At 39.3% G+C, this 21,451-nt stretch overlaps 1 protein-coding gene across 13 annotated transcripts in view; it reads right to left on the reverse strand.

Moving 5' to 3' along the window:
• Window positions 1–21,451, reverse strand: part of ppfia2 (PTPRF interacting protein alpha 2) — a 549,829-nt gene that overhangs the window by 52,762 nt on the left and 475,616 nt on the right. For all 13 annotated transcript variants that reach the window (XM_072551614.1, XM_072551612.1, XM_072551613.1 and 10 more), the window contains 3 exons: window positions 13,974–14,000; window positions 11,655–11,830; window positions 10,849–10,946 (listed from right to left, as the gene is read on the reverse strand). In XM_072551614.1, the coding sequence (XP_072407715.1) occupies window positions 10,849–10,946; window positions 11,655–11,830; window positions 13,974–14,000 (301 nt within the window). The remainder of the gene's footprint in view (window positions 1–10,848; window positions 10,947–11,654; window positions 11,831–13,973; window positions 14,001–21,451) is intronic.

Here is a 21,451-nt window from a genome sequence, read left to right on the forward strand (position 1 = left end):
GATACCCTGATTATCAAATGCTTTAATTTTTTTCTTTGACTTTGTTATATCACAATACGCAATGAACTAGTCTTCTCTGATGCTAAATCTTTATTGAAATATTCCAGAGATTCTAATAAATGCATCACAGTCATATAAAATCATAGAATCCCTACAGTGCTGAAAGAAGTCTTTGGCCCATCGAGTCAGCACCAACCCTCCAAAGTGCATCCCATTCAGACCCAACTCCCCCCGCCACCCTATCCCTCTAACCTCACATTTACCATGGCTAACTGCACATCTTTGGACTGTGGGAGGAAACTGAAGCACTTGGCGGAAACCCATGCAAACATGGGGTGAATGCCACATAGACAATCATCCAAGGCTGGAATAAAACTCAGGCCTCTGGCATTGTGAGACAGCAGTGCCAACCACTGAGATATTCCTTAAAAGAGGCAAATGGCAAAATCAGCGATTTGGCTAGTAAATTTTATAAGTAGTTCAACTGACAAATACAAGATAATGTTAGAGAAGTAGATTTTGGGCACAGCCAAACTTGGTACTTCATGTGTTCAAGCTATAAGGCTTTTAGTCCTATCTTCATGCTCAGCAGTCACTACTAATTGCATCTCTGCAGACAGCTCAGTCAAATCAAAATATTAATAACATATCACCTATCTCAGGATGCAGGAAATGGACTGAGTTACAGGCATGATTGTCACTTCCATGAACCAGAATTTGTCAGAAAATTGCAGATGGAATGCAGCAGGATGGGTAAATGGCAAATACTGAGTCACTACCATGGTACTCAGTGTTATACCTCATTACTGAGAATTTACCAGCTGTGGGGGGAGGTGTCACACTTATCTGTAGGCCCTGTGGCCATAATAAAATTCATGCTGCTTCTGAATTCATAACAACTTCAAATGTAACTTACCTCAGTTCTGATCTTGGTCACTCTCATTTGGTGCCTAATTTCACCAAAATGTCCCTCAACAAGAACTACATCCTGAATATTCCAGATATGGGAAAACACCTTCAATCCAACTGAAGTCACTGATGTACTTTGGGTTCCTGAGGAAGTCCCAACATACGCACATCTACATGACTTATGCAGGAATTTAAACGACTAATGCTGGGTTTCCTCTGCCTAGTAGACGTCATGATTTCTATGACTGCGATCAGATAGGCAGAACAATGGAGACACGCAATATTTACACTACATTTAGCCAGATTACTGCACAAATTCTGCACAATTACTTAGAATTTTACATAGCCAATATAAAATGGAATTCTAAGTAAATCAATTGGGCTGTCAAGCACAAAGGCAACCATATACATCCTGCAATGTTCAATTCCCTCCCAGCCATGTTACTGTCTCTCCTGGCAATGTTATTCCCAGCTTAGATGTCTTCACTCCCAACACCAATAGAGTTCAATACCTCAACTCTTTGACACTTCCAACATTACTCACCCACTCCCTCACCAGAAAATGCTCAACCCTCCTGGAAACTCCTGATATACAGTACTTTCTGGAATCTCTGACTTAAGTCTGACTGATGTGTGAAGAGTCAGCATTGGTGAAGTGTGCAGAGGGATAAAGAGGTTTCAGCATTTTTTTGAGGTGAAGAGGGATGAACAGTGTCACTGAATGAAGGTGAGCATGAGATTGTAGATGGCTGGGTTGGGGGGTATTATCAATGAGTGGAATCTTATAGGAGTCTGACTGATGTAGGCTGTGGTGAGAAATGTGGCAGTATCTGGCAAGAAGTGAAATCAGGCCTATTTCAACACTGGGAGCATGCTGCTCCATCTTTTATGCTTTTGACTAGTAGTCTGGTGTTTTTCTCATTAGGCAGTGGCAATTTGCCTGATTAGTGGACCAACTTTACTCATTATTATTCAGAGTCCTATCTTACCAAACATGCTAAACATGTTGATGCTGAGAAACTCGACATGGAAATGAGAGTGGGTACCTGGCAACTTCAGGCAGAAGTGGGTACTGCAGATGCTGGAGATTAGAGTCAAGATTAGAGTGGTACTGGAAAAGCACAGCAGGTCAGGCAGCATCCGAGGAGCAGGAAGATCGTTGTTTCGGGCAAAGGCCCTTCATCAGGAAACATACATCAGGAAACATGCTTCCTGATGAAGGGCTTTTGCCTGAAACATTGATTTTCCTGCTCCTCGGATCTGTTTGACCTGCTATGCTTTTCCAGCACCTCTCTAATCTTGACCTGGCAACCTCAGCTTGTTGCTTGATCCGAAGAACCTCTATGTTGCTTAGGTCCAAAATGGCATGATTCAAGGGCAACAGCCACACATATTCTTCATCCAATGACACTGGCAGACAGAAGTTGCCAACTTCTCATGGCCTTTATAAAACTCTCCAATCCACTTGCAGGTCATTCAAGAAGGACAACATTGCATTGCAGGGTGCACTAGCAACTCATATTAAATAGCTGCAGCAAAGTCACTTTACACAGATGGACATGCACTCAGTTCACAGATTGGACCAGGCTGGATTGCAGGACAGCTGATTTTCTCCCAAAGTGCTCGCTCACTTAGCACCTACCTGCATTCTTGCAACATCACACCTTATCAATTGTTTCATGTTAGCTAGCCAATCTTCTAACGAAGTGAGGGATCATGAGCTACATCATGAGCTTTTATTTTCCAAACAACCTTTGCTGTGCTATCTAATCAAATGGCTTCTGGAAATTTGTAGTACATCCACCATTCCCCTCTATCCAATGCATATATTACATCGTCAAATAACTCAAAATAAATTGGTTAATCATGATTTCACAAAACTATGTTGATTCTACCTGATTACCTTGAACTTTTCCAAGTGCCCTGCTATAATATCTTTAACAGTACCTTCTAACACTTTCCCAAAAAACAAAGAACAAAATCAATACTGCACAGGAAAAGGCCTTTTAGCCCTACAAGTTTGTGCCAACACATTTTAACCTTCCATACTAAGACTGTTGTCACTTAGAGAATCTGTATCTCTGTAATCCCTTCCAATTTACATATTCATCTAGGTGCTTCTTGAATGCGGTGATTGTGTCTGCTTCCACCACTTCCTGCGTGTTCCATGCACTCACCACCCTTTGCACATCTTTTTTAAATGCCCCTCCTCACACGCTTAACCTGTGTCCCCTAGTAATTAAATCCTCAATTCTGGGAAAAAGCTTAATTCTTCCAACTCTATCCATGCCATTCACAATCTTATAAACTTCTGTCAGGTTGCCCCTCAACCTCCTGTGTTCCAGTGAAAACAAACCCAGTCTATCCAACTTTTCTTCATAGCTAAAATCCCCCATACTAGGCAACAACCTGGTAAACCTTTCTGTATCTTCTCCAAAGCATCTACAACCTTCTGGTAGTATGGTGACCAGAACTGTATGCAATATTCCAAGTGTGGCCTAACTAAAGTTCCATAATGCTGCAGCATAAGTTGCCTAACTGTGTACTCAATGCCACTTCCAATGAAGGCAAGCATGCTATATGCTTTTTCTACTGCCTTATCTATCTTCGCGGTGATCTGCGGACCTGCACATCCGGATTCTTTTGCATATCAATATTCCTAAGGGTTCTGCCATTCACTGTATAATTTCCATCCATACTTGACCTTCCAAAATGCATCACTTCACATCTGTCCGGATTTAACTCCGCCTGCCATTTTCCTGATCATGCCTCCAACTGATTTATATTCTGCTGTATCCTCTGACAATCCTCCTCACTACCCACAACTCTTTGTAACATCTGCAAACTTACTATTTAGACCATCCATGTTTTTCTCCAAGTCATTACGAACAGCAGAAGTCCCAGCACTGATCCCTGTGGAACACCACTAATCACAACCCTCCATTCTGAAAAGCATCCTTAGACTGCTATCCTATGTCTCCTATGACTAAGCCACCTTGCCAACTCACCCCTGAAGCCATGTGACTTCACTTTTTGTACCAGTCTGCCAGAAGGGAACTTGTCAAAGGCTTTACTGAAGTTCATTTAGACAACATTGATGAGGGCTTTTCCCTCATCAATCACCTTTGTCACCTCCTGAAAAAACTCAATCAAGTTTGTGAGGCACAACCTCCCCAGCATGAAACAATGCTGTCTATCGCTAATAATTCTATTTGCTTCTAAATGCATAAAGATCTTGTCTCTGAGAATCTTTTCCAATAATTTCCCGACCACTGACATTAGGCTCCCAGGTCTGTAATTGCCTAGATTTTCTCTGCTACTCTTCTTAAGCAATGGGACAACATTGGCCGTTCTCCAGTCCTTTGAGACCTCACCTGTTGTCAAAAAGGATCCCAATGATAGATGTTATGCTAACTGGCCTGCAGCTTCCTGCTATCTACGTCACTCCTTTTTTTGAATAAAAAGTTACATTCACTATTTTCCAATCTAATGGAATCTTCTCCACTTTTAGAGAATTTTGTAAAATTGGAACCAATATAACAATGATTTAATTAGCCACTACTTTTAAGACCATAGGATGAAATCCACTAGGACCTGAGGGTTGTTCAGTTTGCACCCTGAACAATTTACCAGTACTACTTCCCTGGTAATTGTAGTTTTCTTGAGTTCCTCATTCCTTTTCATTTCTTAATTTACAGTTCTTTCTGGGATGTTATTCGTAACCTCCAGAGTGAATACTAATGAAAAATACCTGTTCAATTCATCTTCCATCACCTTATTTTCTATAATTAATTTTCTGCCTTTCGCAGACGTCTTGCGTTTTGATGGAGTGGTACTTTTTCCCAAAAACCATGAACTGGGGCTCTTGCTGGAGTCAGGGGTTTACCAGGGGCCAGAGTCCATGATGTTTGCCCACAGTCATTAACTGGAGCTTCTATATGGGAAAATGTAGTGGCTGCGATTGTTAACTTTGAATCTGAGATTGTGACTCAACATGCCATAAAAAGGGTAGTAATAGCTGAGTTAAAACATTCCTGCTATTGTCTATGAAATTGAAATTCATTAACTATGACCTCAAGTCTGTGGAAATTTGTTTCAGCTGATGGCTTCTTCTGTATTATGTGTTGTCAACTTATGCCAGTTGTAATTTAAATATTGTGACATCTAGAAAATTAATATTTCATTTGAGTTTTAAGTTTAATAAAAAGGTTAATGATCATTAAAGGTTCTGGACAGGATGAGCCAGCTGACCATGGCACCATGGTGCAGAAGGCCATTCAAGAGGGGGGAGCAAAAAGACAAGTAGTTCTCATAGGGGATTCTATAATTAGGGGGACAGATAGTATCCTATGCAAGCCGGATTGGGAGTCTCGCATGGTGTGTTGCCTGCCCGGTGCCAGGGTGCAGGATATCTCCGACCGGCTTGAAAGGATATTGGAGCGGGAGGGGGAGGATCCAGTTATTGTGGTCCATGTTGGGACTAACAACATAGGCAAAGCTAGGGTGGAGGACCTGTTTGGGGTTTATCGAGCACTAGGCAGGAAATTGAAGCACAGGTCCTCAAGGGTCATAATCTCCAGATTACTGCCCGAGCCATGTGCCAATTGGCATAGGGATAAGAAACTTAGGGAAGTAAACACGTGGCTAAGGGATTGGTGTGGGAAAGAGGAATTCCATTTCATGGGGCATTGGCATCAGTTTTGGAATCGGAGGGATTTGTACTGTTGGGATGGTCTCCCCCTGAACCGATCTGGTACCAATGTTCTAGCGAAGAGGATAAATAGGGTGGTCAGTAGGACTTTAAACTTCTGAGTTGGGGGGAAAGGAAAGTGAAAGTGACAGGGAGTATGGAGTTAAATGGAAAGATAAACAGGAGGATAGCATGTATGCAGGTGGATTTAACCTTGAGGCAGATTAGGACTGCAACCAAAAGGAAGGATAAATTTGGACATCTTATGACTTCCAATATCTCTAATGATAAGAATGTTAGCATTAAGGCACTTTACCTGAATGCTCGTAGCATTCGTAACAAAGTAGATGAACTTAAGACACAGATCATCGTGAATGATTATGATGTGGTAGGCATCACAGAGACATGGTTGCATGGGGTTCAGGACTGACAGTTAAACATCCAAGGATTTACAACTTATCGAAAAAACAGGGAGGTGGACAGAGGGGGTGGGCTGGCCTTGTTAGTTAAGAACAAAATTAATTCTATGGCACTGAATGACATAGGGTCGGATGATGTGGAGTCTGTGAGGGTGGAATTGAGGAACTACAAAGGCAAAAAAACCATAATGGGAGTTATGTACAGACCTCCTCACAGTGGTCAGGACCAGGGGCACAACATGTACCGGGAAATAGAGAAGGCATGTCAGAAAGGCAAGGTCACGGTGATCATGGGGGACTTCAATATGCAGGTGGATATTGTTGCCAGTGGATTCAAAGAAAGGGAATTCTTGGAATGCTTACAGGATGGCTTTTTGGAACAGCTTGTCATGGACCCCACAAGGGAGCAGGCTATTTTGGATCTAGTGCTATGTAATGAACCAGACTTTATAAAAGATCTTAAAGTAAGGGAACACTTAGAAAGCAGTGATCATAATATGGTAGAGTTCAGTCTGCAGTTTGAAAGAGAGAAGGCAAAATCGGATGTAATGGTGTTACAGTTAAACAAAGGTAATTATGAGGGCATGAGAGAGGAACTGACAAAAATCGACTGGAAGCAGAGGCTAACCGGGAAGACAGTAGAGCAAAAATGGCAGGAGTTTGTGGGTATAATTGAGGACACAGTACAGAGGTTCATCCCCAAGAAAAGAAAGATTATCCGGGGAGGGATTAGACAGCCATGGCTGACAAAGGAAGTCAGGAAATGTATCAAAGAAAAAGAGAGATCCTATAAAGTGGCCAAGAGCACTGGGAAATCAGAAGATTGGGAAGGCTACAAAAACAAGCAGAGGATAACAAAGAGAGAAATAAGGAAGGAGAGGATCAAATATGAAGGTAGGCTAGCCAGTAATATTAGAAATGATAGTAAAAGTTTTATTCAATACATAAGAAACAAATGACAGGCAAAAGTAGACATTGGGCCACTTCAAACTGATGCTGGAAGGCTAGTGATGGGAGATAAAGAAATAGCTGGAGAACTTAATAAGTACTTTGCGTCAGTCTTCACAGTGGAAGACATGAGTAATATCCCAACAATTAAAGGGAGTCAGGGGGCTGAGTTGAGTATGGTTGCCATTACAAAAGAGATAGTGCTAGAAAAGCTAAAAGGTCTTAAAATTGACAAATCTCCTGGCCCCGATGGGCTGCATCCTAGAAGTGGCTGAGGAAATAGCAGAGGCGTTGGTTGAGATCTTTCAAAAGCCACTGGAGTCAGGGAAAGTCCCGGATGATTGGAAGACCACTGTTGTAACCCCATTGTTCAAGAAAGGATCAAGACAAAAGATGGAAAATTATAGGCCAATTAGCCTAACCTCGGTTGTTGGTAAAATTCTAGAATCCATCGTTAAGGATGAGGTTTCTAAATTCTTGGAAGAGCAGGGTCAGATTAGAACAAGTCAACATGGATTTAGTAAGGGGAGGTCGTGCCTGACAAACCTGTTGGAATTCTTTGAAGAGGTGACAAGTAGGTTAGACCAGGGAAACCCAGTGGATGTGGTCTATCTAGACTTCCAAAAGGCCTTTGATAAGGTGCCACACGGGAGGCTACTGAGTAAGGTGAGGGCCCATGATGTTTGAGGTGAGCTACTGGGATGGATTGAGGATTGGCTGTCTGACAGAAGGCAGAGAGTTGGGATAAGAGGTTCTTTTTCAGAATGGCAGCCGGTGACAAGCAGTGTCCCACAGGGTTCAGTGTTGGGGCCGCAGCTGTTCACATTATATATTAATGATCTGGATGAAGGGACTGGGGGCATTCTAGCGAAGTTTGCTGATAATATGAAGATAGGTGGACAGGCAGGTAGTACTGAGGAAGTGGGGAGGCTGCAGAAGGATCTAGACAGTTTGGGAGAGTGGTCCAGGAAATGGAATTCAATGTGAGCAAATGCAAGGTCTTGCACTTTGGAAAAAAGAATACAAGCATGGACTACTTTCTAAACGGTGAGAAAATTCATAAAGCCAAAGTACAAAGGGATCTGGGAGTGCTAGTTGAGGATTCTCTAAAGGTAAACATGCAGGTTGAGTCCGTGATTAAGAAAGCGCATGCAATGTTGTCATTTATCTCAAGAGGGTTGGAATATAAAAGCAGCGATGTGCTACTGAGACTTTATAAAGCTCTGGTTAGGCCCCATTTGGAGTACTGTGTCCAGTTTTTGGCCCCACACCTCAGGAGGGACATACTGGCACTGGAGCGAGTCCAGCAGAGATTCAAATGGATGATCCCTGGAATGGTAGGTCTAACATACGAGGAATGGCTGAGGATCCTGGGATTGTATTCATTGGAGTTTAGAAGGGTAAGGGGAGATCTAATAGAAACTTACAAGATAATACTTGGCTTGGAAAGGGTGGACGCTAAGAAATTGTTTCCGTTAGGCAGGGAGACTAGGACCCGTGGGCACAGCCTTAAAATTAGAGGGGGTCAATTCAGAACAGAAATGTGGAGACATTTCTTCAGCCAGAGAGTGGTGGGCCTGTGGAATTCATTGCCGCGGAGTGCAGTGGAGGCCGGGATGCTAAATGTCTTTAAGGCAGAGATTGATAAATTATTGATGTCACAAGGAATTAAGAGCTACGGGGAGAATGCGGGTAAGTGGAGTTGAAACGTCCATCAGCCATGATTAAATGGCGGAGTGGATTCGATGGGCCGAATGGCCTTACTTCCACTCCTATGTCTTATTATTGAATTTTTCGAATTCTGCTTCATATGCAATTCCAAATATCCCATATGTCAACACAGAGAAGTATTATTACAAGGTGACTGTATCACCTAATCCATAAGTTAGTGAAAATGAAAAAGGAGCCTGAAAACCAAGACACTGACTCCAAAAAAATCTAACAGAAATACTCCAGAAAATCTCATAAGGAGTCCTAAAAATTGTTACAGTTCTCGATAAAGAGACAAAATTTTACTAATAATTAGAGTTATCCTGCTAGTATTTAAATGTTCTCTAAATAGTTATTAAAGCATGGTGAAAGCTTACTTTTGAGTGAGTGACTAACAGATACATTTTGTTTGAACTAACATTGTGAAACTGGCACAAAGATACATTTTACGCACTGAGTTCACACAAATCACTGTTTTTCTCGTCCTCTTATTTCCAACCCTATTTTAAGGCCTCTTTTTATGTGCATTAGTCGTTTGTGGAGGAAGACTTCAATCTGATAGTTTAAAATTTGTTACTTCCTCCTCTCAATAAAATACTAATCTTTATTCAGAACGAGGAGTTCTTATTTTGAAAAGTGCAAAACTGTCGACGTTAAAAGTTTGAAAATACAACTGAAAAAATTGAAAATACTCAGCCTGTCAGAAAGCATTTTCAGTGAGAGAATCAGAACTAACAATTCATACTGATGATCTATTGTCAATATAACAATTTGTAATGTTAATTGTTTCCTCTCTCCACACATTCTCCCTGACCTGGTATTTCCAGATAAATAAAACTTTTTTAGTACTTATATAAACTATAACTTACCTTATGGGGAATCAATAGGTCGGAATATTAATGGAGGAGAAAAGAAAAGAGAAAAAAAGCATAGATAATTATGTAAATACAGTGGCCCAGATATTCTGATTGGAAAATTGCCATTGCTGAAGCATCAACTACAGTTGCTTGTCAGGACCTTATGAATGCCCTGACACAACTGATGCTGTGAGAATTGCCCGAGAAGTTGAAGCATTAGATTAGATTAGATTAGATTAGATTAGATTAGATTAGATTAGATTAGATTACTTACAGTGTGGAAACAGGCCCTTCGGCCCAACAAGTCCACACCGCCCCGCCGAAGCGCAACCCACCCATACCCCTACATCTACCCCTTACCTAACACTACGGGCAATTTAGCATGGCCAATTCACCTGACCTGCACATCTTTGGAGTGTGGGAGGAAACCGGAGCACCCGGAGGAAACCCACGCAGACACGGGGAGAATGTGCAAACTCCACACAGTCAGTCGCCTGAGGCGGGAATTGAACCCGGGTCTCTGGCGCTGTGAGGCAGCAGTGCTAACCACTGTGCCACCATGCCGCCCACGTGTCTGCGTGGGTTTCCTCCGGGTGCTCCGGTTTCCTCCCACAGTCCAAAGATGTGCAGGCCAGGTGAATTGGCCATGCTAAATTGCCCGTAGTGTTAGGTAAGGGGTAAATGTAGATGTAGGTGTATGGGTGGGTTATGCTTCGGCGGGGCGGTGTGGACTTGTTGGGCCGAAGGGCCTGTTTCCACACTGTAAGTAATCTAAAAAAGCTTCTCGTGGATGTTACGCAAATTTGGTAGTCTCTGAAAAACTCCCGGTTTTAGACATAGGCAATTTGAATGTTTCTGACTTACTTAACTTAAGACCCTGTCATCTGAAATTTGTTCCTTTAGTATTTTTCTTTCACAGCTGGAGGGGAATACCTTTGGTACACTATTAGCCTTCTTATATTCAAAGGACAGTGAGTTTCTAAAAACATTTATAAAAATGTTTTAAAAGTATATATCGATATTTTAAAAGTAGGCTACTGTATGGATCCATAAGTAAATTCACAAATAAAACATAAACAGAGACATGTATTATACAATATATTAAAATTTGTACGCATAGCAGTGGTTCTGGGAAATATTGAACTAACTACCTCACACACTTCCATTAGATTTCCGCCATAGTACTTCAGCATACATTCTGACCTATTCTGAGGAATACCATATATTTTACACATGTATACAGTTTTTCCATTAAGCTAAAAGGAAATGTTTAATGAATCACTTGTTTTTCAAACAGCAGTAATAGATCTCTCACCTTTAATCTCATGTTGGCTTAATTCTCTTCTCTTCTCCAACTCTTTTCGATCATAGTTCAAACGTTTCAAGCACATAATACCATACTGTAGACTTGTCCTGAACAAGAACAATACAACAGTTTTGACAATATTTGCAAGTTGCTTTCAAAATAAATTAATAAAATTCAAAACATAATCAAAGACCTTTTGATTATGGGTTAAATGTTGGGATCTGCATGTCAGTGATCTCTAGTGATGATCTCACCAAAGCTTCAGGAAATTAAATCCACCAGATGGGTTTTCACATCACAACTGTTACAATTTAAAGAATTCTTCAACTCTGCAAACTGCAGACAGCAATTCCCAATTTCTGTACTCCAAAAACAACAAACTGGGGGGGGAATTTGTCCCAGTTAACAGGTGGATGAAAAATGCAGCCAGCATTTTTCCCATCTTTGGGATCTAGAATGCGATCAGAATGCCAAGTTGGATCCCACAACCATCAGAAAATGGGCTGGCTCATTTGTGTTCAAATGGAGATACAGAATCACTATTCTCCTACCAGCCTTGGATGACTGAAATGCATAATTTTCTTCCTAGTTTTGTCTTGTCTTACATCAATAATGTTCTTTGGAGCAGGCAGAGCTCTGCTAGAGAATGCCATGAGCTTGGGGCCCAGCATATAACTTTTGGTAGGGATATACTGGAAGATCTGTAGATTTTAACTTGCTGAAGTCAACCCATTAATAAATAAAAGTACACTTCCACAGCTGCAAACCAGTTTATTTTACAAATGGAGAGAGATTTTTTAAAAAATCAAACATACCGATGAAAGCTATCAACCATTTTTAAATGAATACGAAGATCCTTCTTTGTCAAATGATCCAGCATTCTAGCATCTACCAGGCACTCCATGAAGTAGCTACGATACTGTGGTAATCCTAGGCTAGGAAGCCATTCATTACCAATCCATTCATGATTCATGTCACCATAAGCCAATGTCTGACAGAAAATGTAAGAACATGTTTATCCAAATTCATTTGCCCATTATGAGTTAACAAATAAAAACAAGTTTTAAAAAAACAGTTTATAATACATAATCATTTAGCCTTCTATTTCCTAATTTTAACAAACAGCATGAGTAAACAGTGGCAGTATGTCAAGAAAAAGCATTACAGGAATATTTCTGTTATTACAGTGTATTGAACCCTGCCCACCTTTCAAGGACAGATTAAGAAATCTGAATGAAAAATGTGATTATTATGACTATTAAGGGACTTGAGTAGCATTTCGTAATGACACATTGTAATAGCAGATATTTGACATATTGTTACTATGTTTGCGAGAAATAATTTCCACAGTATTATTGAGACTATTTTGCATATGTGGGTTGGTAGAAATTGGCCTGTTGCAGCACGGTCAATCGTCTTTCTGACCTGTGGAAAAGTTTTACATTTTTAAAGAAATACTTGAGTCAAATACTCATCACAGACTAAGACCCTAAGTTAAGTTATAAATCACTTCCCACTGATAGAGCAACCTGGATATCAGGAACACACCAGTGTTTCTAGGTCCAACATTGTTAGATCACAAATGAAGGGAAATAAATCAAATGATATACTTTTGTCATTTCCATTTTCACTACAAAATACCTGCATGTATTTTCCATCTTGAAACTGGCAATGAACATTAAGCAGCTAGCAGGTGTATTGCATTCTGCTTGCATTGTTGGGAATCGTGTAATTTGTGAAAAATTCTATCCAATCAACTTCAGAAAAGTGGAAAAATTTAGAAATCACAATACATGTAGAAGCAAATAGGACAGGTGAAGAAGCAGTTTTAAAATAATGAATCTTACTTGAGCAAAGCAAGTGGGAGAATAACTTAGAAGAGGGAAATAAGGAGATATGCAAATTTAAAAATTTCCCTTTACTGTCTATATTCATTTCACAGCAACTTTAAACTGGGTGCTATTCAGTTTTATAGTAAATGCAGAATTTTTGCACCTGTGAGCACATAAGTATAAGTTATAGACTTATATTTAGTGTTTAGGGAAAATAAATATGAGAAACAGCACAATATGAAACATGGGAAAATAGATGTCAAAAGCTCCCAGATGTGTCAAAGCAACTCTGAGAAATATGCCATCTAAACACAGGTGAAACCATCTTACTTCATGTATATTAATGTCTTGCATTTATTGCTTAAACATTTATTGATAGTCCCCAAAATTTATATGACGAGGAAACACATTTATACTTTGAGGGACCAAGGTCTGAATATGATGGGTCCTGTGAAACCAAGTCTACTAACTGTTCAACAAAGGGACAAGAGGTTTCACGAAGTCCATGAGTCAGTATAAGATGGTACTGAATTGGCAGAGAGGTTATAAAAGATGGATTGGTATGAAGATAAGAGGGGTGTTGGGGCAGGTAGAAGGGTAAAATTTGGAATTAGGGCTATGAAGAGCCATGTGCATGTGTAGAAAGGTATACGTTGACATGGGGTAACAAGAACATGAATGGGAGGAGAGAGGGTTATGATCTGTGAGGTTTGGATGGCTATTCATTGTTTTATTTTCCACTGGGTCAAAGCGCTAGTGCACTGTGGTCAGCTGTTCATACAGCCTGCTTCCACATTTGGCAGCCCCTGTTGTTGCTTCTGCAACGTACTTCGGGACAGTGCAACTGACTCCCATTAACACCTGTCAGTCCAGAATGAAAGTCTGTCTATCCAAAATACTTTCTCCAGAGTCAGGTTTGTGGAGTATTTTCCTAACACAGTACTTAGCACTGAAAATTCAGGCCTATGTTTTATCCTTACAGAATATCTACCTGACATTAGATACCTTTCCAGGTTTGTGAGTAAAAGCTCATGACAGGATTTTTGCTGAATTAATGCTAATGGAATAATCCCGCAGATATTCAGGCCATTTCTTCCACTTCTCTTTACAGATAAGAAACATTATTTACTTCAAGCTCATTGAAACTAGAAATGATAGTCTGAATAAATATAATATACAAAAAAGGACTGCTAATTAGATACTTTCCACTGTTCAGTATATAATCAGTTTCATAACACTGAGGATTAAATCACATATGCACTAAAATCTTCAAACTAAATTATGTATTTTAACATGCATTACCTGAGCCCAACTGCCTTCTTCAGACTCCTTAAGAATTACCAGAAAGTACAATTAATAAAAATGCAAAGTTAACAGGCTTTGAAAATGAAAATTGTAAAATATGTATTAATGAACAAAACAGTTTCACAAGTTTCACATGAGTGTTGTTCATTTAATTGTAAAAAGCTGTAAGTTTGATTATTATTATATAAAAGGTTCTTTCAAAATGAAATATGGTATATCTTAATGTTTTTACAAACCGTATAAATTATGTTATGTAAATACATATTATTATGTAAGATATAAAGAACAGAAACAGGCCATTCAGCCTAACTAGTTCACGAGCATTCTCTGATCTTTTCTCAAATAATTCTATATTGCTTGCTTTCTCAAATTATTGTCTAGCTTCCCCATTAAATGCACCTACACTATTTTATTGAAACATTTGTTCTGTTAATGGGTTTCAAATTCTTAAAACTCTTTGAATAAAGAAGTTTTGTTTGAATTTCCAGTTGGATCTCGGTGAACATTTTATTTTGATGGTTTCAGTAATGCTATTCCTCACAAAAGGAAACATTCTCTCTGTATTCAATCGATCAAAACCTTTAATAATTTTAAAGATCTCTGTTACATCACCTATCAACTTCAATACCAAGATAAAAGAGATTGAGTTTCTGAATTTTTTTCCTAATATGTGTATCCACACAGTTCAGATTTTTCTTGTAAAATTTTCCTCCACCTCTCCAGTGCCCCTATATCTTTTCTATAATAAGGTGACCATAATTATTCATGGTATTTTACATCGGGTTTAATCAAGTTTCGAGAAAGGTTTGGTGTAACTTCTGTTACATCAAATTCTATCCCTCTTGAAGTAAAGTCTATTGCTTAGTTTGCTTTGTTATGGTCCTCGTAATCTTTGACACAACTTTTAGTAATTGATGTTTATGTACTCACCAACCTATCTAGATTAGGTTGTTTCTCTAACCTGCTTATTCCAAGTAATAAGTGACTGCCCTATTTCTTCCCATGAATAGGCATTATCTCACTTTTATCTGTGTTGACTTTTATTCAAACTTTGATTTCCCTATTCAATAATAATCAGCTTAAATACACTCATATTCCATCAGAATTCTGTACGTTATTCAATGGAAATTAACAATCTTATTAAACACAGAAAGGTGAGTCAAACATTTGAAAAAAAACATGCAAGAATTATAACGTGACATTTCATTCAGCATTCCAGAAGTATTCAAGAATTGCCAGTCATTTCTCTGGAACTTCAATTTTGTCTGAGTTATTTCAATTTGCTTTCAAATGGCCCCAAGGTAAAGTTCAAAACTTCAGAATTTAGATACTGTGATAAATACCTAATTTTACTATAATTGTTATAGCTTGTTTAAAAATATGTTTGAAGTTGTTGGTTGATAGAATTTATTACATTAATTATCATGGCCACAAGGTAGCAAGTCGAGATTTTAATTTGATTATCAATCTGGGAAAAAGAGATTTAGAGTGAGCATTGATATGAGAAAGAAGAAAAAGAATGATGATGACTTTGAGGAAAAAAAGAACTCCGGATGTTGGAAATCAGAAACAATATCAGAAATAGCTGGAAAAACGCAGCAGGTCTGGTAGCATCTGTAAAGTAGAGTCAATATTTTGGGTCCAGTGACTGTTCTTCAGAACTGATTGTAACTTGGAAAAGGTTGGTATATATGCTCGAGAAGGGTTGGGAGGGAGTAAATAATAGGTGGAAATGGAGCTCATAGTGAGAAAAAAACAGTTGGCCACACAACCCATTGGGTAAAGGCCAGCCTGAAAAATTTAATAGCTACTAAGGAGGACTGTTAATGGCTAACAATGGGTTGTTTTTGGTAGCAGAGTCAATAGAATGTGGAACTAGAAAAAACACAGCAGGGCACGCAGCATCTGAGAAGCACAGGAGATGACTTTTCAGGTCGGAACCTATCATCAGGACTGGGGAAGAGAAAGGGGCTGAGAAACAAATAGACGGAGTGGGTGGGGCTGAGGGAAGGTAGGTACCATGGGTAATAGGTGGATGCAGGTAGGAGGTGATACTAATTGGTCAGTGGGAAGGGCGGAATGGATAGATGGGAAGGAGACTATGTGATGACAAGGCCTGGGGTATGGAGGTTGGGGTAAAGACATAGGAGAAGGTGCTCAGGGCCTAAAATTATTGAACTTGATATTGAATCCAGCAGGTTGTAGGGTTCCCAAGCAGAAAAGGAGGTGCGGTCTTTTCCAACTTGTGTTGAGATTTATAGGAGACCTGTAGCAAGCCCAAGGCAGCAATGTTGGCCAGGGAACATGATGGTGTGTTGAAATGTTAAGCAACTAGAACTTCAGGTGGAATGGTGAGTGAGGATGACGGCTTCCCTAATGCTGTTGTGTGGCAGCACCACATCCCAACGATTATTAGTTGCCATTCCACCACCTCTAGCAGATGTGGATAGCCACCAACTGATATATGTTCTCCTACCCTCCCTTGTCAGTCTTCCTCAGAAAACTTTGTTCCACTTCTCCCAACACCTCCCCACACCTCCATGGCACCTTTCCCTGCAATTTGAGAAGGTGTAATACCTGCCAATTTACTTCCAATTTCCTTAGTGTTCAAGACCCCAGACATACCTTCCAGGTGAAGCAGCAATTTACCTGCACTTTACTCAATCTAAGACTACCATAATTGCTTCTCACAACATGGTCTTCTCTACACTGGGGAGAAGAAACACAGACTGGGTGACTGTTTTTCAGTACACCTGTATTCTTTCCACAAAAATAGCCCTGAGCTTCTGGTTGCCTGTGTTCCATGACTGAAATCTCTGTGTCTGGCTTGCTACAGTGCTCCAGCGAAGCTCAGAGCAAGAACAGCATCTCATTTTCTAATTGGGAACCCAATTTACTTAATGCTTGTTAGCTTAGAAATTGCTCAGTGCATAATAAGTTTATGCATCTACCTTTTCCTATCTACAATCAGTTCTGAAGAAGGGTTCCTGGACCAGAATGCTGCCAGACCTGTTTAGTTTTTACAGCAATTTCCGATGATGATTTTGATTTGTTTTATAAATTTATACATGGTTATCATACTCATAACATGGAATTACATAAAAGCAGAGCACTCTAGGTTGAATTTTAGATTCCTGGGGCTCAACTGTTCAGATATTTGGAATGGGAGTACACATTTACTCCAGCAGTGAGCTACAATTTTTATTCACTGTCATTTTCATCTTTAAAATTCTGATTTATTAGATAATTGGCTTGCAGGTTCTATTTCAGTATGAGAGCGAGATCACCAATAACTTGTATGTCATTTCTAATCACCACTCTTCCATTTTAAGTAGAGATACCTGTGTAGTTTTGAACCATTGTTTCGCATTTGTAGAAGAAACTGAATTTGATTAAGTGTGCTATGAACTAATCTACATCACAGAAAGTTCATTTCTAGAGCCGCAGTAAGGTAGTGTAGATCTTTCATTTCTGTTAGAGTGTAACAAGCAACAGGCATAAAAGATGTCAATTGTAAAGGAAACCATAGCCACAACTGGACATTCTAGATGTTAGTTTGTTTTTTCAGGAAACAGTGAAACTGCCACTGCTTCTAATGATTTGGAGGAAGAAGACATCCTGGATTTTCTGTTATTCTTTGACTCCATTGCCAAAAATTGTGAAATCTCTGTTATCTCATTTGAGGAGAATCACCCTTTTGTTGAAGGAGGTAATGGGGAGGTGAATGTATCTATTTTATACTACTGGACCTATTAATGACATATGTCAACAGCAACAATTGCAATTAGACATAGAAATTCCTACCTGCAATAAGTACTGAAGCACAATAGAGGAGTAAGAGATTAATATGCTGACATTACAACTACTATTAGGTGTATCTCAACACATGTTAGAGATGGACAAAATCTTGTCAAAGTTACAGGAAACTTAAACTGAACTATTCAACTGCCATTGTTGCAGGCTAAAGACAATGAAGAGACACAAATTGCAGATCCTTCAATGCTTAAAGCCACAGCAGCTGAACTCATAGTAGTTCAAGTATGAATGAACACCAGTGAGGCTTCAGCACTTTCTACAGGCAGCAAGATAACTACAATATGTGAGAAGTCTTGGATAATGGAGTTAAAAAGGGTACTTCAATTACACATGAAAGAGGTCATAGAGATCCAACAGAGATTGATGGGTACCGAATCTTCGGGCAAGGTGGTTAGCATCTCAGAAATCAAATCTATGTGACTCAAACGTAGATGAGAAAACAACATCAAGATGAATTGGATGCATTCAGAGAAAAAATTCAAATAACAGAAATAACCCACTAAGAGATGAATCAATAATTACAAACAACTAATGAAAAGTGATCTAGCATAAAGGAGACACTTAAATACAATTGAATCAAGTCAAGTCTGAGACTATTAATCTACATAAATGTCAGCTGAAACCTGCAACTGAATCTCATCAGAAAATTATAAATATGGTTACAACAAGTCTGAATGGATGAATAAATTCCTCTTTTGGCCTGAGGCTAGTATAACAGAGTTTTTAATTTTTAAATAGGTGTGTTCTCTTTTCAATTCAATGTATGCTTGAACATACACTAAAGCTATGATAAACAAGCCAGATGGATATCTGAGTCAGTCAAAATCAGGTATTCGTTGTAAATTCACTTAAATATAAAGGGAACCAGATTATCCAAGGGATGACAATTTTATGCAGCTGGCCACTCCTCGCCTTCATTTTATGAAAGAAGGGAGCTCCACTTTCTGAGAGGAGATTCTAATCAGGCTGCTTCAGAAATGTAGAGTTGTAGTTCCATTCTAACAGTTCTTCCACAATGTAGAACTGTTGGGGGAAGGCAAACCGTGCCCACTTTTCACAGTAGTCAGCTGCCAAATTCTAACATTTAAAGGTCCAGACAGACGCTTTGACAGCTGCTGTCAAACAGTAAATAGGGTACCAGTTGGTTAGTTACCAGATAAGAAGAGTGCCAGGTTATTAAATTCCAGGGTGCTAGTTAAGTAGAATGTGAATTGAGTATTGTGCTAGCTTGGATAGGGCTAAAGTGCCAAGGCATTGGATGGCAGATAGGTAGTGTTGCCAGTAAAGTGATGTGCCAGGTAACAAGGTCCAGGCAAGTAGGGAGTGAAATGGGGAAGGGATAGGATGTGAAGTTTGGTTTAGGGGAGATGTGAGAGGTAGGTTCTTTACACTGAGAGTGGTGGGTGCATGGAATGCATTGCCAGCAGTGGTAATACAGTCAGATACATTAGGGATATTTAAGTGACTCTTGGATAGGCATATGGAAGATAGTACAATGAAGGGTATGTAATGCTGTCTTTCTTAGCTGGTATGGGGCCAGAGGTGGGGGTGCATGGGGACAAGGTTGCGGTTATCCTTTGGCATTTGCAATCTCCAACTGTATTTGCATGATATGACTTGGGCTGAATACTTCAGAATAAGATCTACCCCATCAAAGTTCCATGAAATACCATGATGATCCTTGCTGGAGCTCTCCATATGCCACTGCATGAAGAGCTATGGCAAAATGTCATTTGTATGTAGCAGATTGTGAAGGAATTGCCCAGGGTTCAGATGAATTTATATAGTTATTCAGACAAAGATAGATTTTTAAATATATTGTATAACTCCTGAGTAATTATTCAACTGACATCGTGCTTCCCTCACATCATCAAATACACCTTCTCCAGAACTTAACCTGGCACCACTAGTCTGACTCCTCTCCCTCATCATTGGACATGCTCACCCCTTTCCTCTCTCACCCAACTGCTGCTGGTCTCACCCTCTTCCTGCACAACCAGACTTGCACCCCCAACCTGGATCACATTTCACCCTCCCCATGCTCCACCAAATCGGATTCCTGTCACTAACCATAACCTATCTTAAATTGTGCTTCACTAATGTTACCCTTTGACACCTTGCACCCTACCCACATGAACATTGAACAGTATATCACAGTACAGACCCTTTGGCCCTTAATGTTGTGCCAGCTTTTTATCCTACTCTAAGATCAGACTAACATTTCAGGTATGAGCCCTTTATCAGGGCTTAGGCCTGCAACGTCAACTCTTCTGCTCTTCAGGTGCTGCCGACCTGCTGTGCTTTTCCAGTGCCAACCTTTTCGACTCTGATTCTCCGCATCTGCAGTCCTCACTTACTTAAAATTACTTTGCAAATAAAACTTGGATGCTGTGCAATGTATTATTTCACCTGATCCTTAACTAGTGTTTGCTACCTATAAATATTTCATGATGGCTGTTGTCTTCTGATTATTCTAAATGTCACTGGAAAACATACAGTTACCTGAACTGTGAAATAGATACATCATTAAATGTTCATCTTTCAAAAATATTGTGTTATAGAATTGTAAATGTGTACTGTACCTTTAAGGGAGCTGAAATTTCTGGCTGACACAGAGTGTGCTGAAAGATTTAAAAGTGTAACATTTGGTTGACACAAATAGCTGGAGGTGCATTGCCATTTGTACAAAACAAATTAAATTCAGCCAATCAGTTTAAATTGTGCCCCAGATACCAAAATCCAATCAAATTTGAATTTTACTATTTTGGATGACATCAAACCAATTAAATGATCCCATGTTTCGGGGTATAAAATTGGACATTTTGAACAGTTAGAGGGAGAACAGCAAAAAGCTGCCAAATACCAATATAACAGCCAGCAGAATAGCTCTGTGAAAGGTACCTGTCCATAAGAAATTTGTGCAGCAGAACACTGAAGCCGACCTAGAGAAATCTACAGAGGAAGTTTGATATCTGAAGATGACAACTGGGTTTGAAAGTGTTTTGCTGTAAATTTATGAGGGAATTTATCAGACCAGTGTTTTAAAGTGGGAGGTAGAAATAGGTTTAAGAGATAGGAGTTACTAATAGTTGTTGTTTAATGTTCTTGTTTGGACTTCAAAAATAAAATTGTTAAAATTTTTTTTTCTTTAAATAGTATTTAGGATAGTTCTTTGCCTCTTGAAATTTAACCGATTATGGTACAAGATGAGCTTGACTGTGTGCCTGGTTTAAATTAGCAGGAAGGTTTACCCTGTGTTGTAACAATTACCATTTAATGTTTCTCCCCTCAACATCAACTTTGAAATAATTGCAATTGCAAATATCTCTGGAATTTAAATATGGGACTTAATGCTTTTCAAACATTGGTTAAGGTTTGAAATAGACCTTCCAAATCATGATGCAAAATTTCTCATTTGTAATCACATATATTTAGCAGATGTATCAGATGTGGCAGGATCATAAATGTTCTGCATTAACTCATGATGAAAGTATTAAGCTTGAACTGAATAAATCTTTAATAAACAATTGTGACTTAATTTTGCTGTCATAAATCATATCTTCCCTCCCCAACTTATTAAATAATGGTTTGGTTCTTTTGTTTGAGTTTATTAATTCTTGGGAGAGAGTAATAGATCCACACTAGTAAGTAAATCATTT

The sequence above is a fragment of the Chiloscyllium punctatum genome, chromosome 32 (assembly GCF_047496795.1).
Source record: "Chiloscyllium punctatum isolate Juve2018m chromosome 32, sChiPun1.3, whole genome shotgun sequence".
Classification (NCBI taxonomy): Eukaryota; Metazoa; Chordata; class Chondrichthyes; order Orectolobiformes; family Hemiscylliidae; genus Chiloscyllium; species Chiloscyllium punctatum.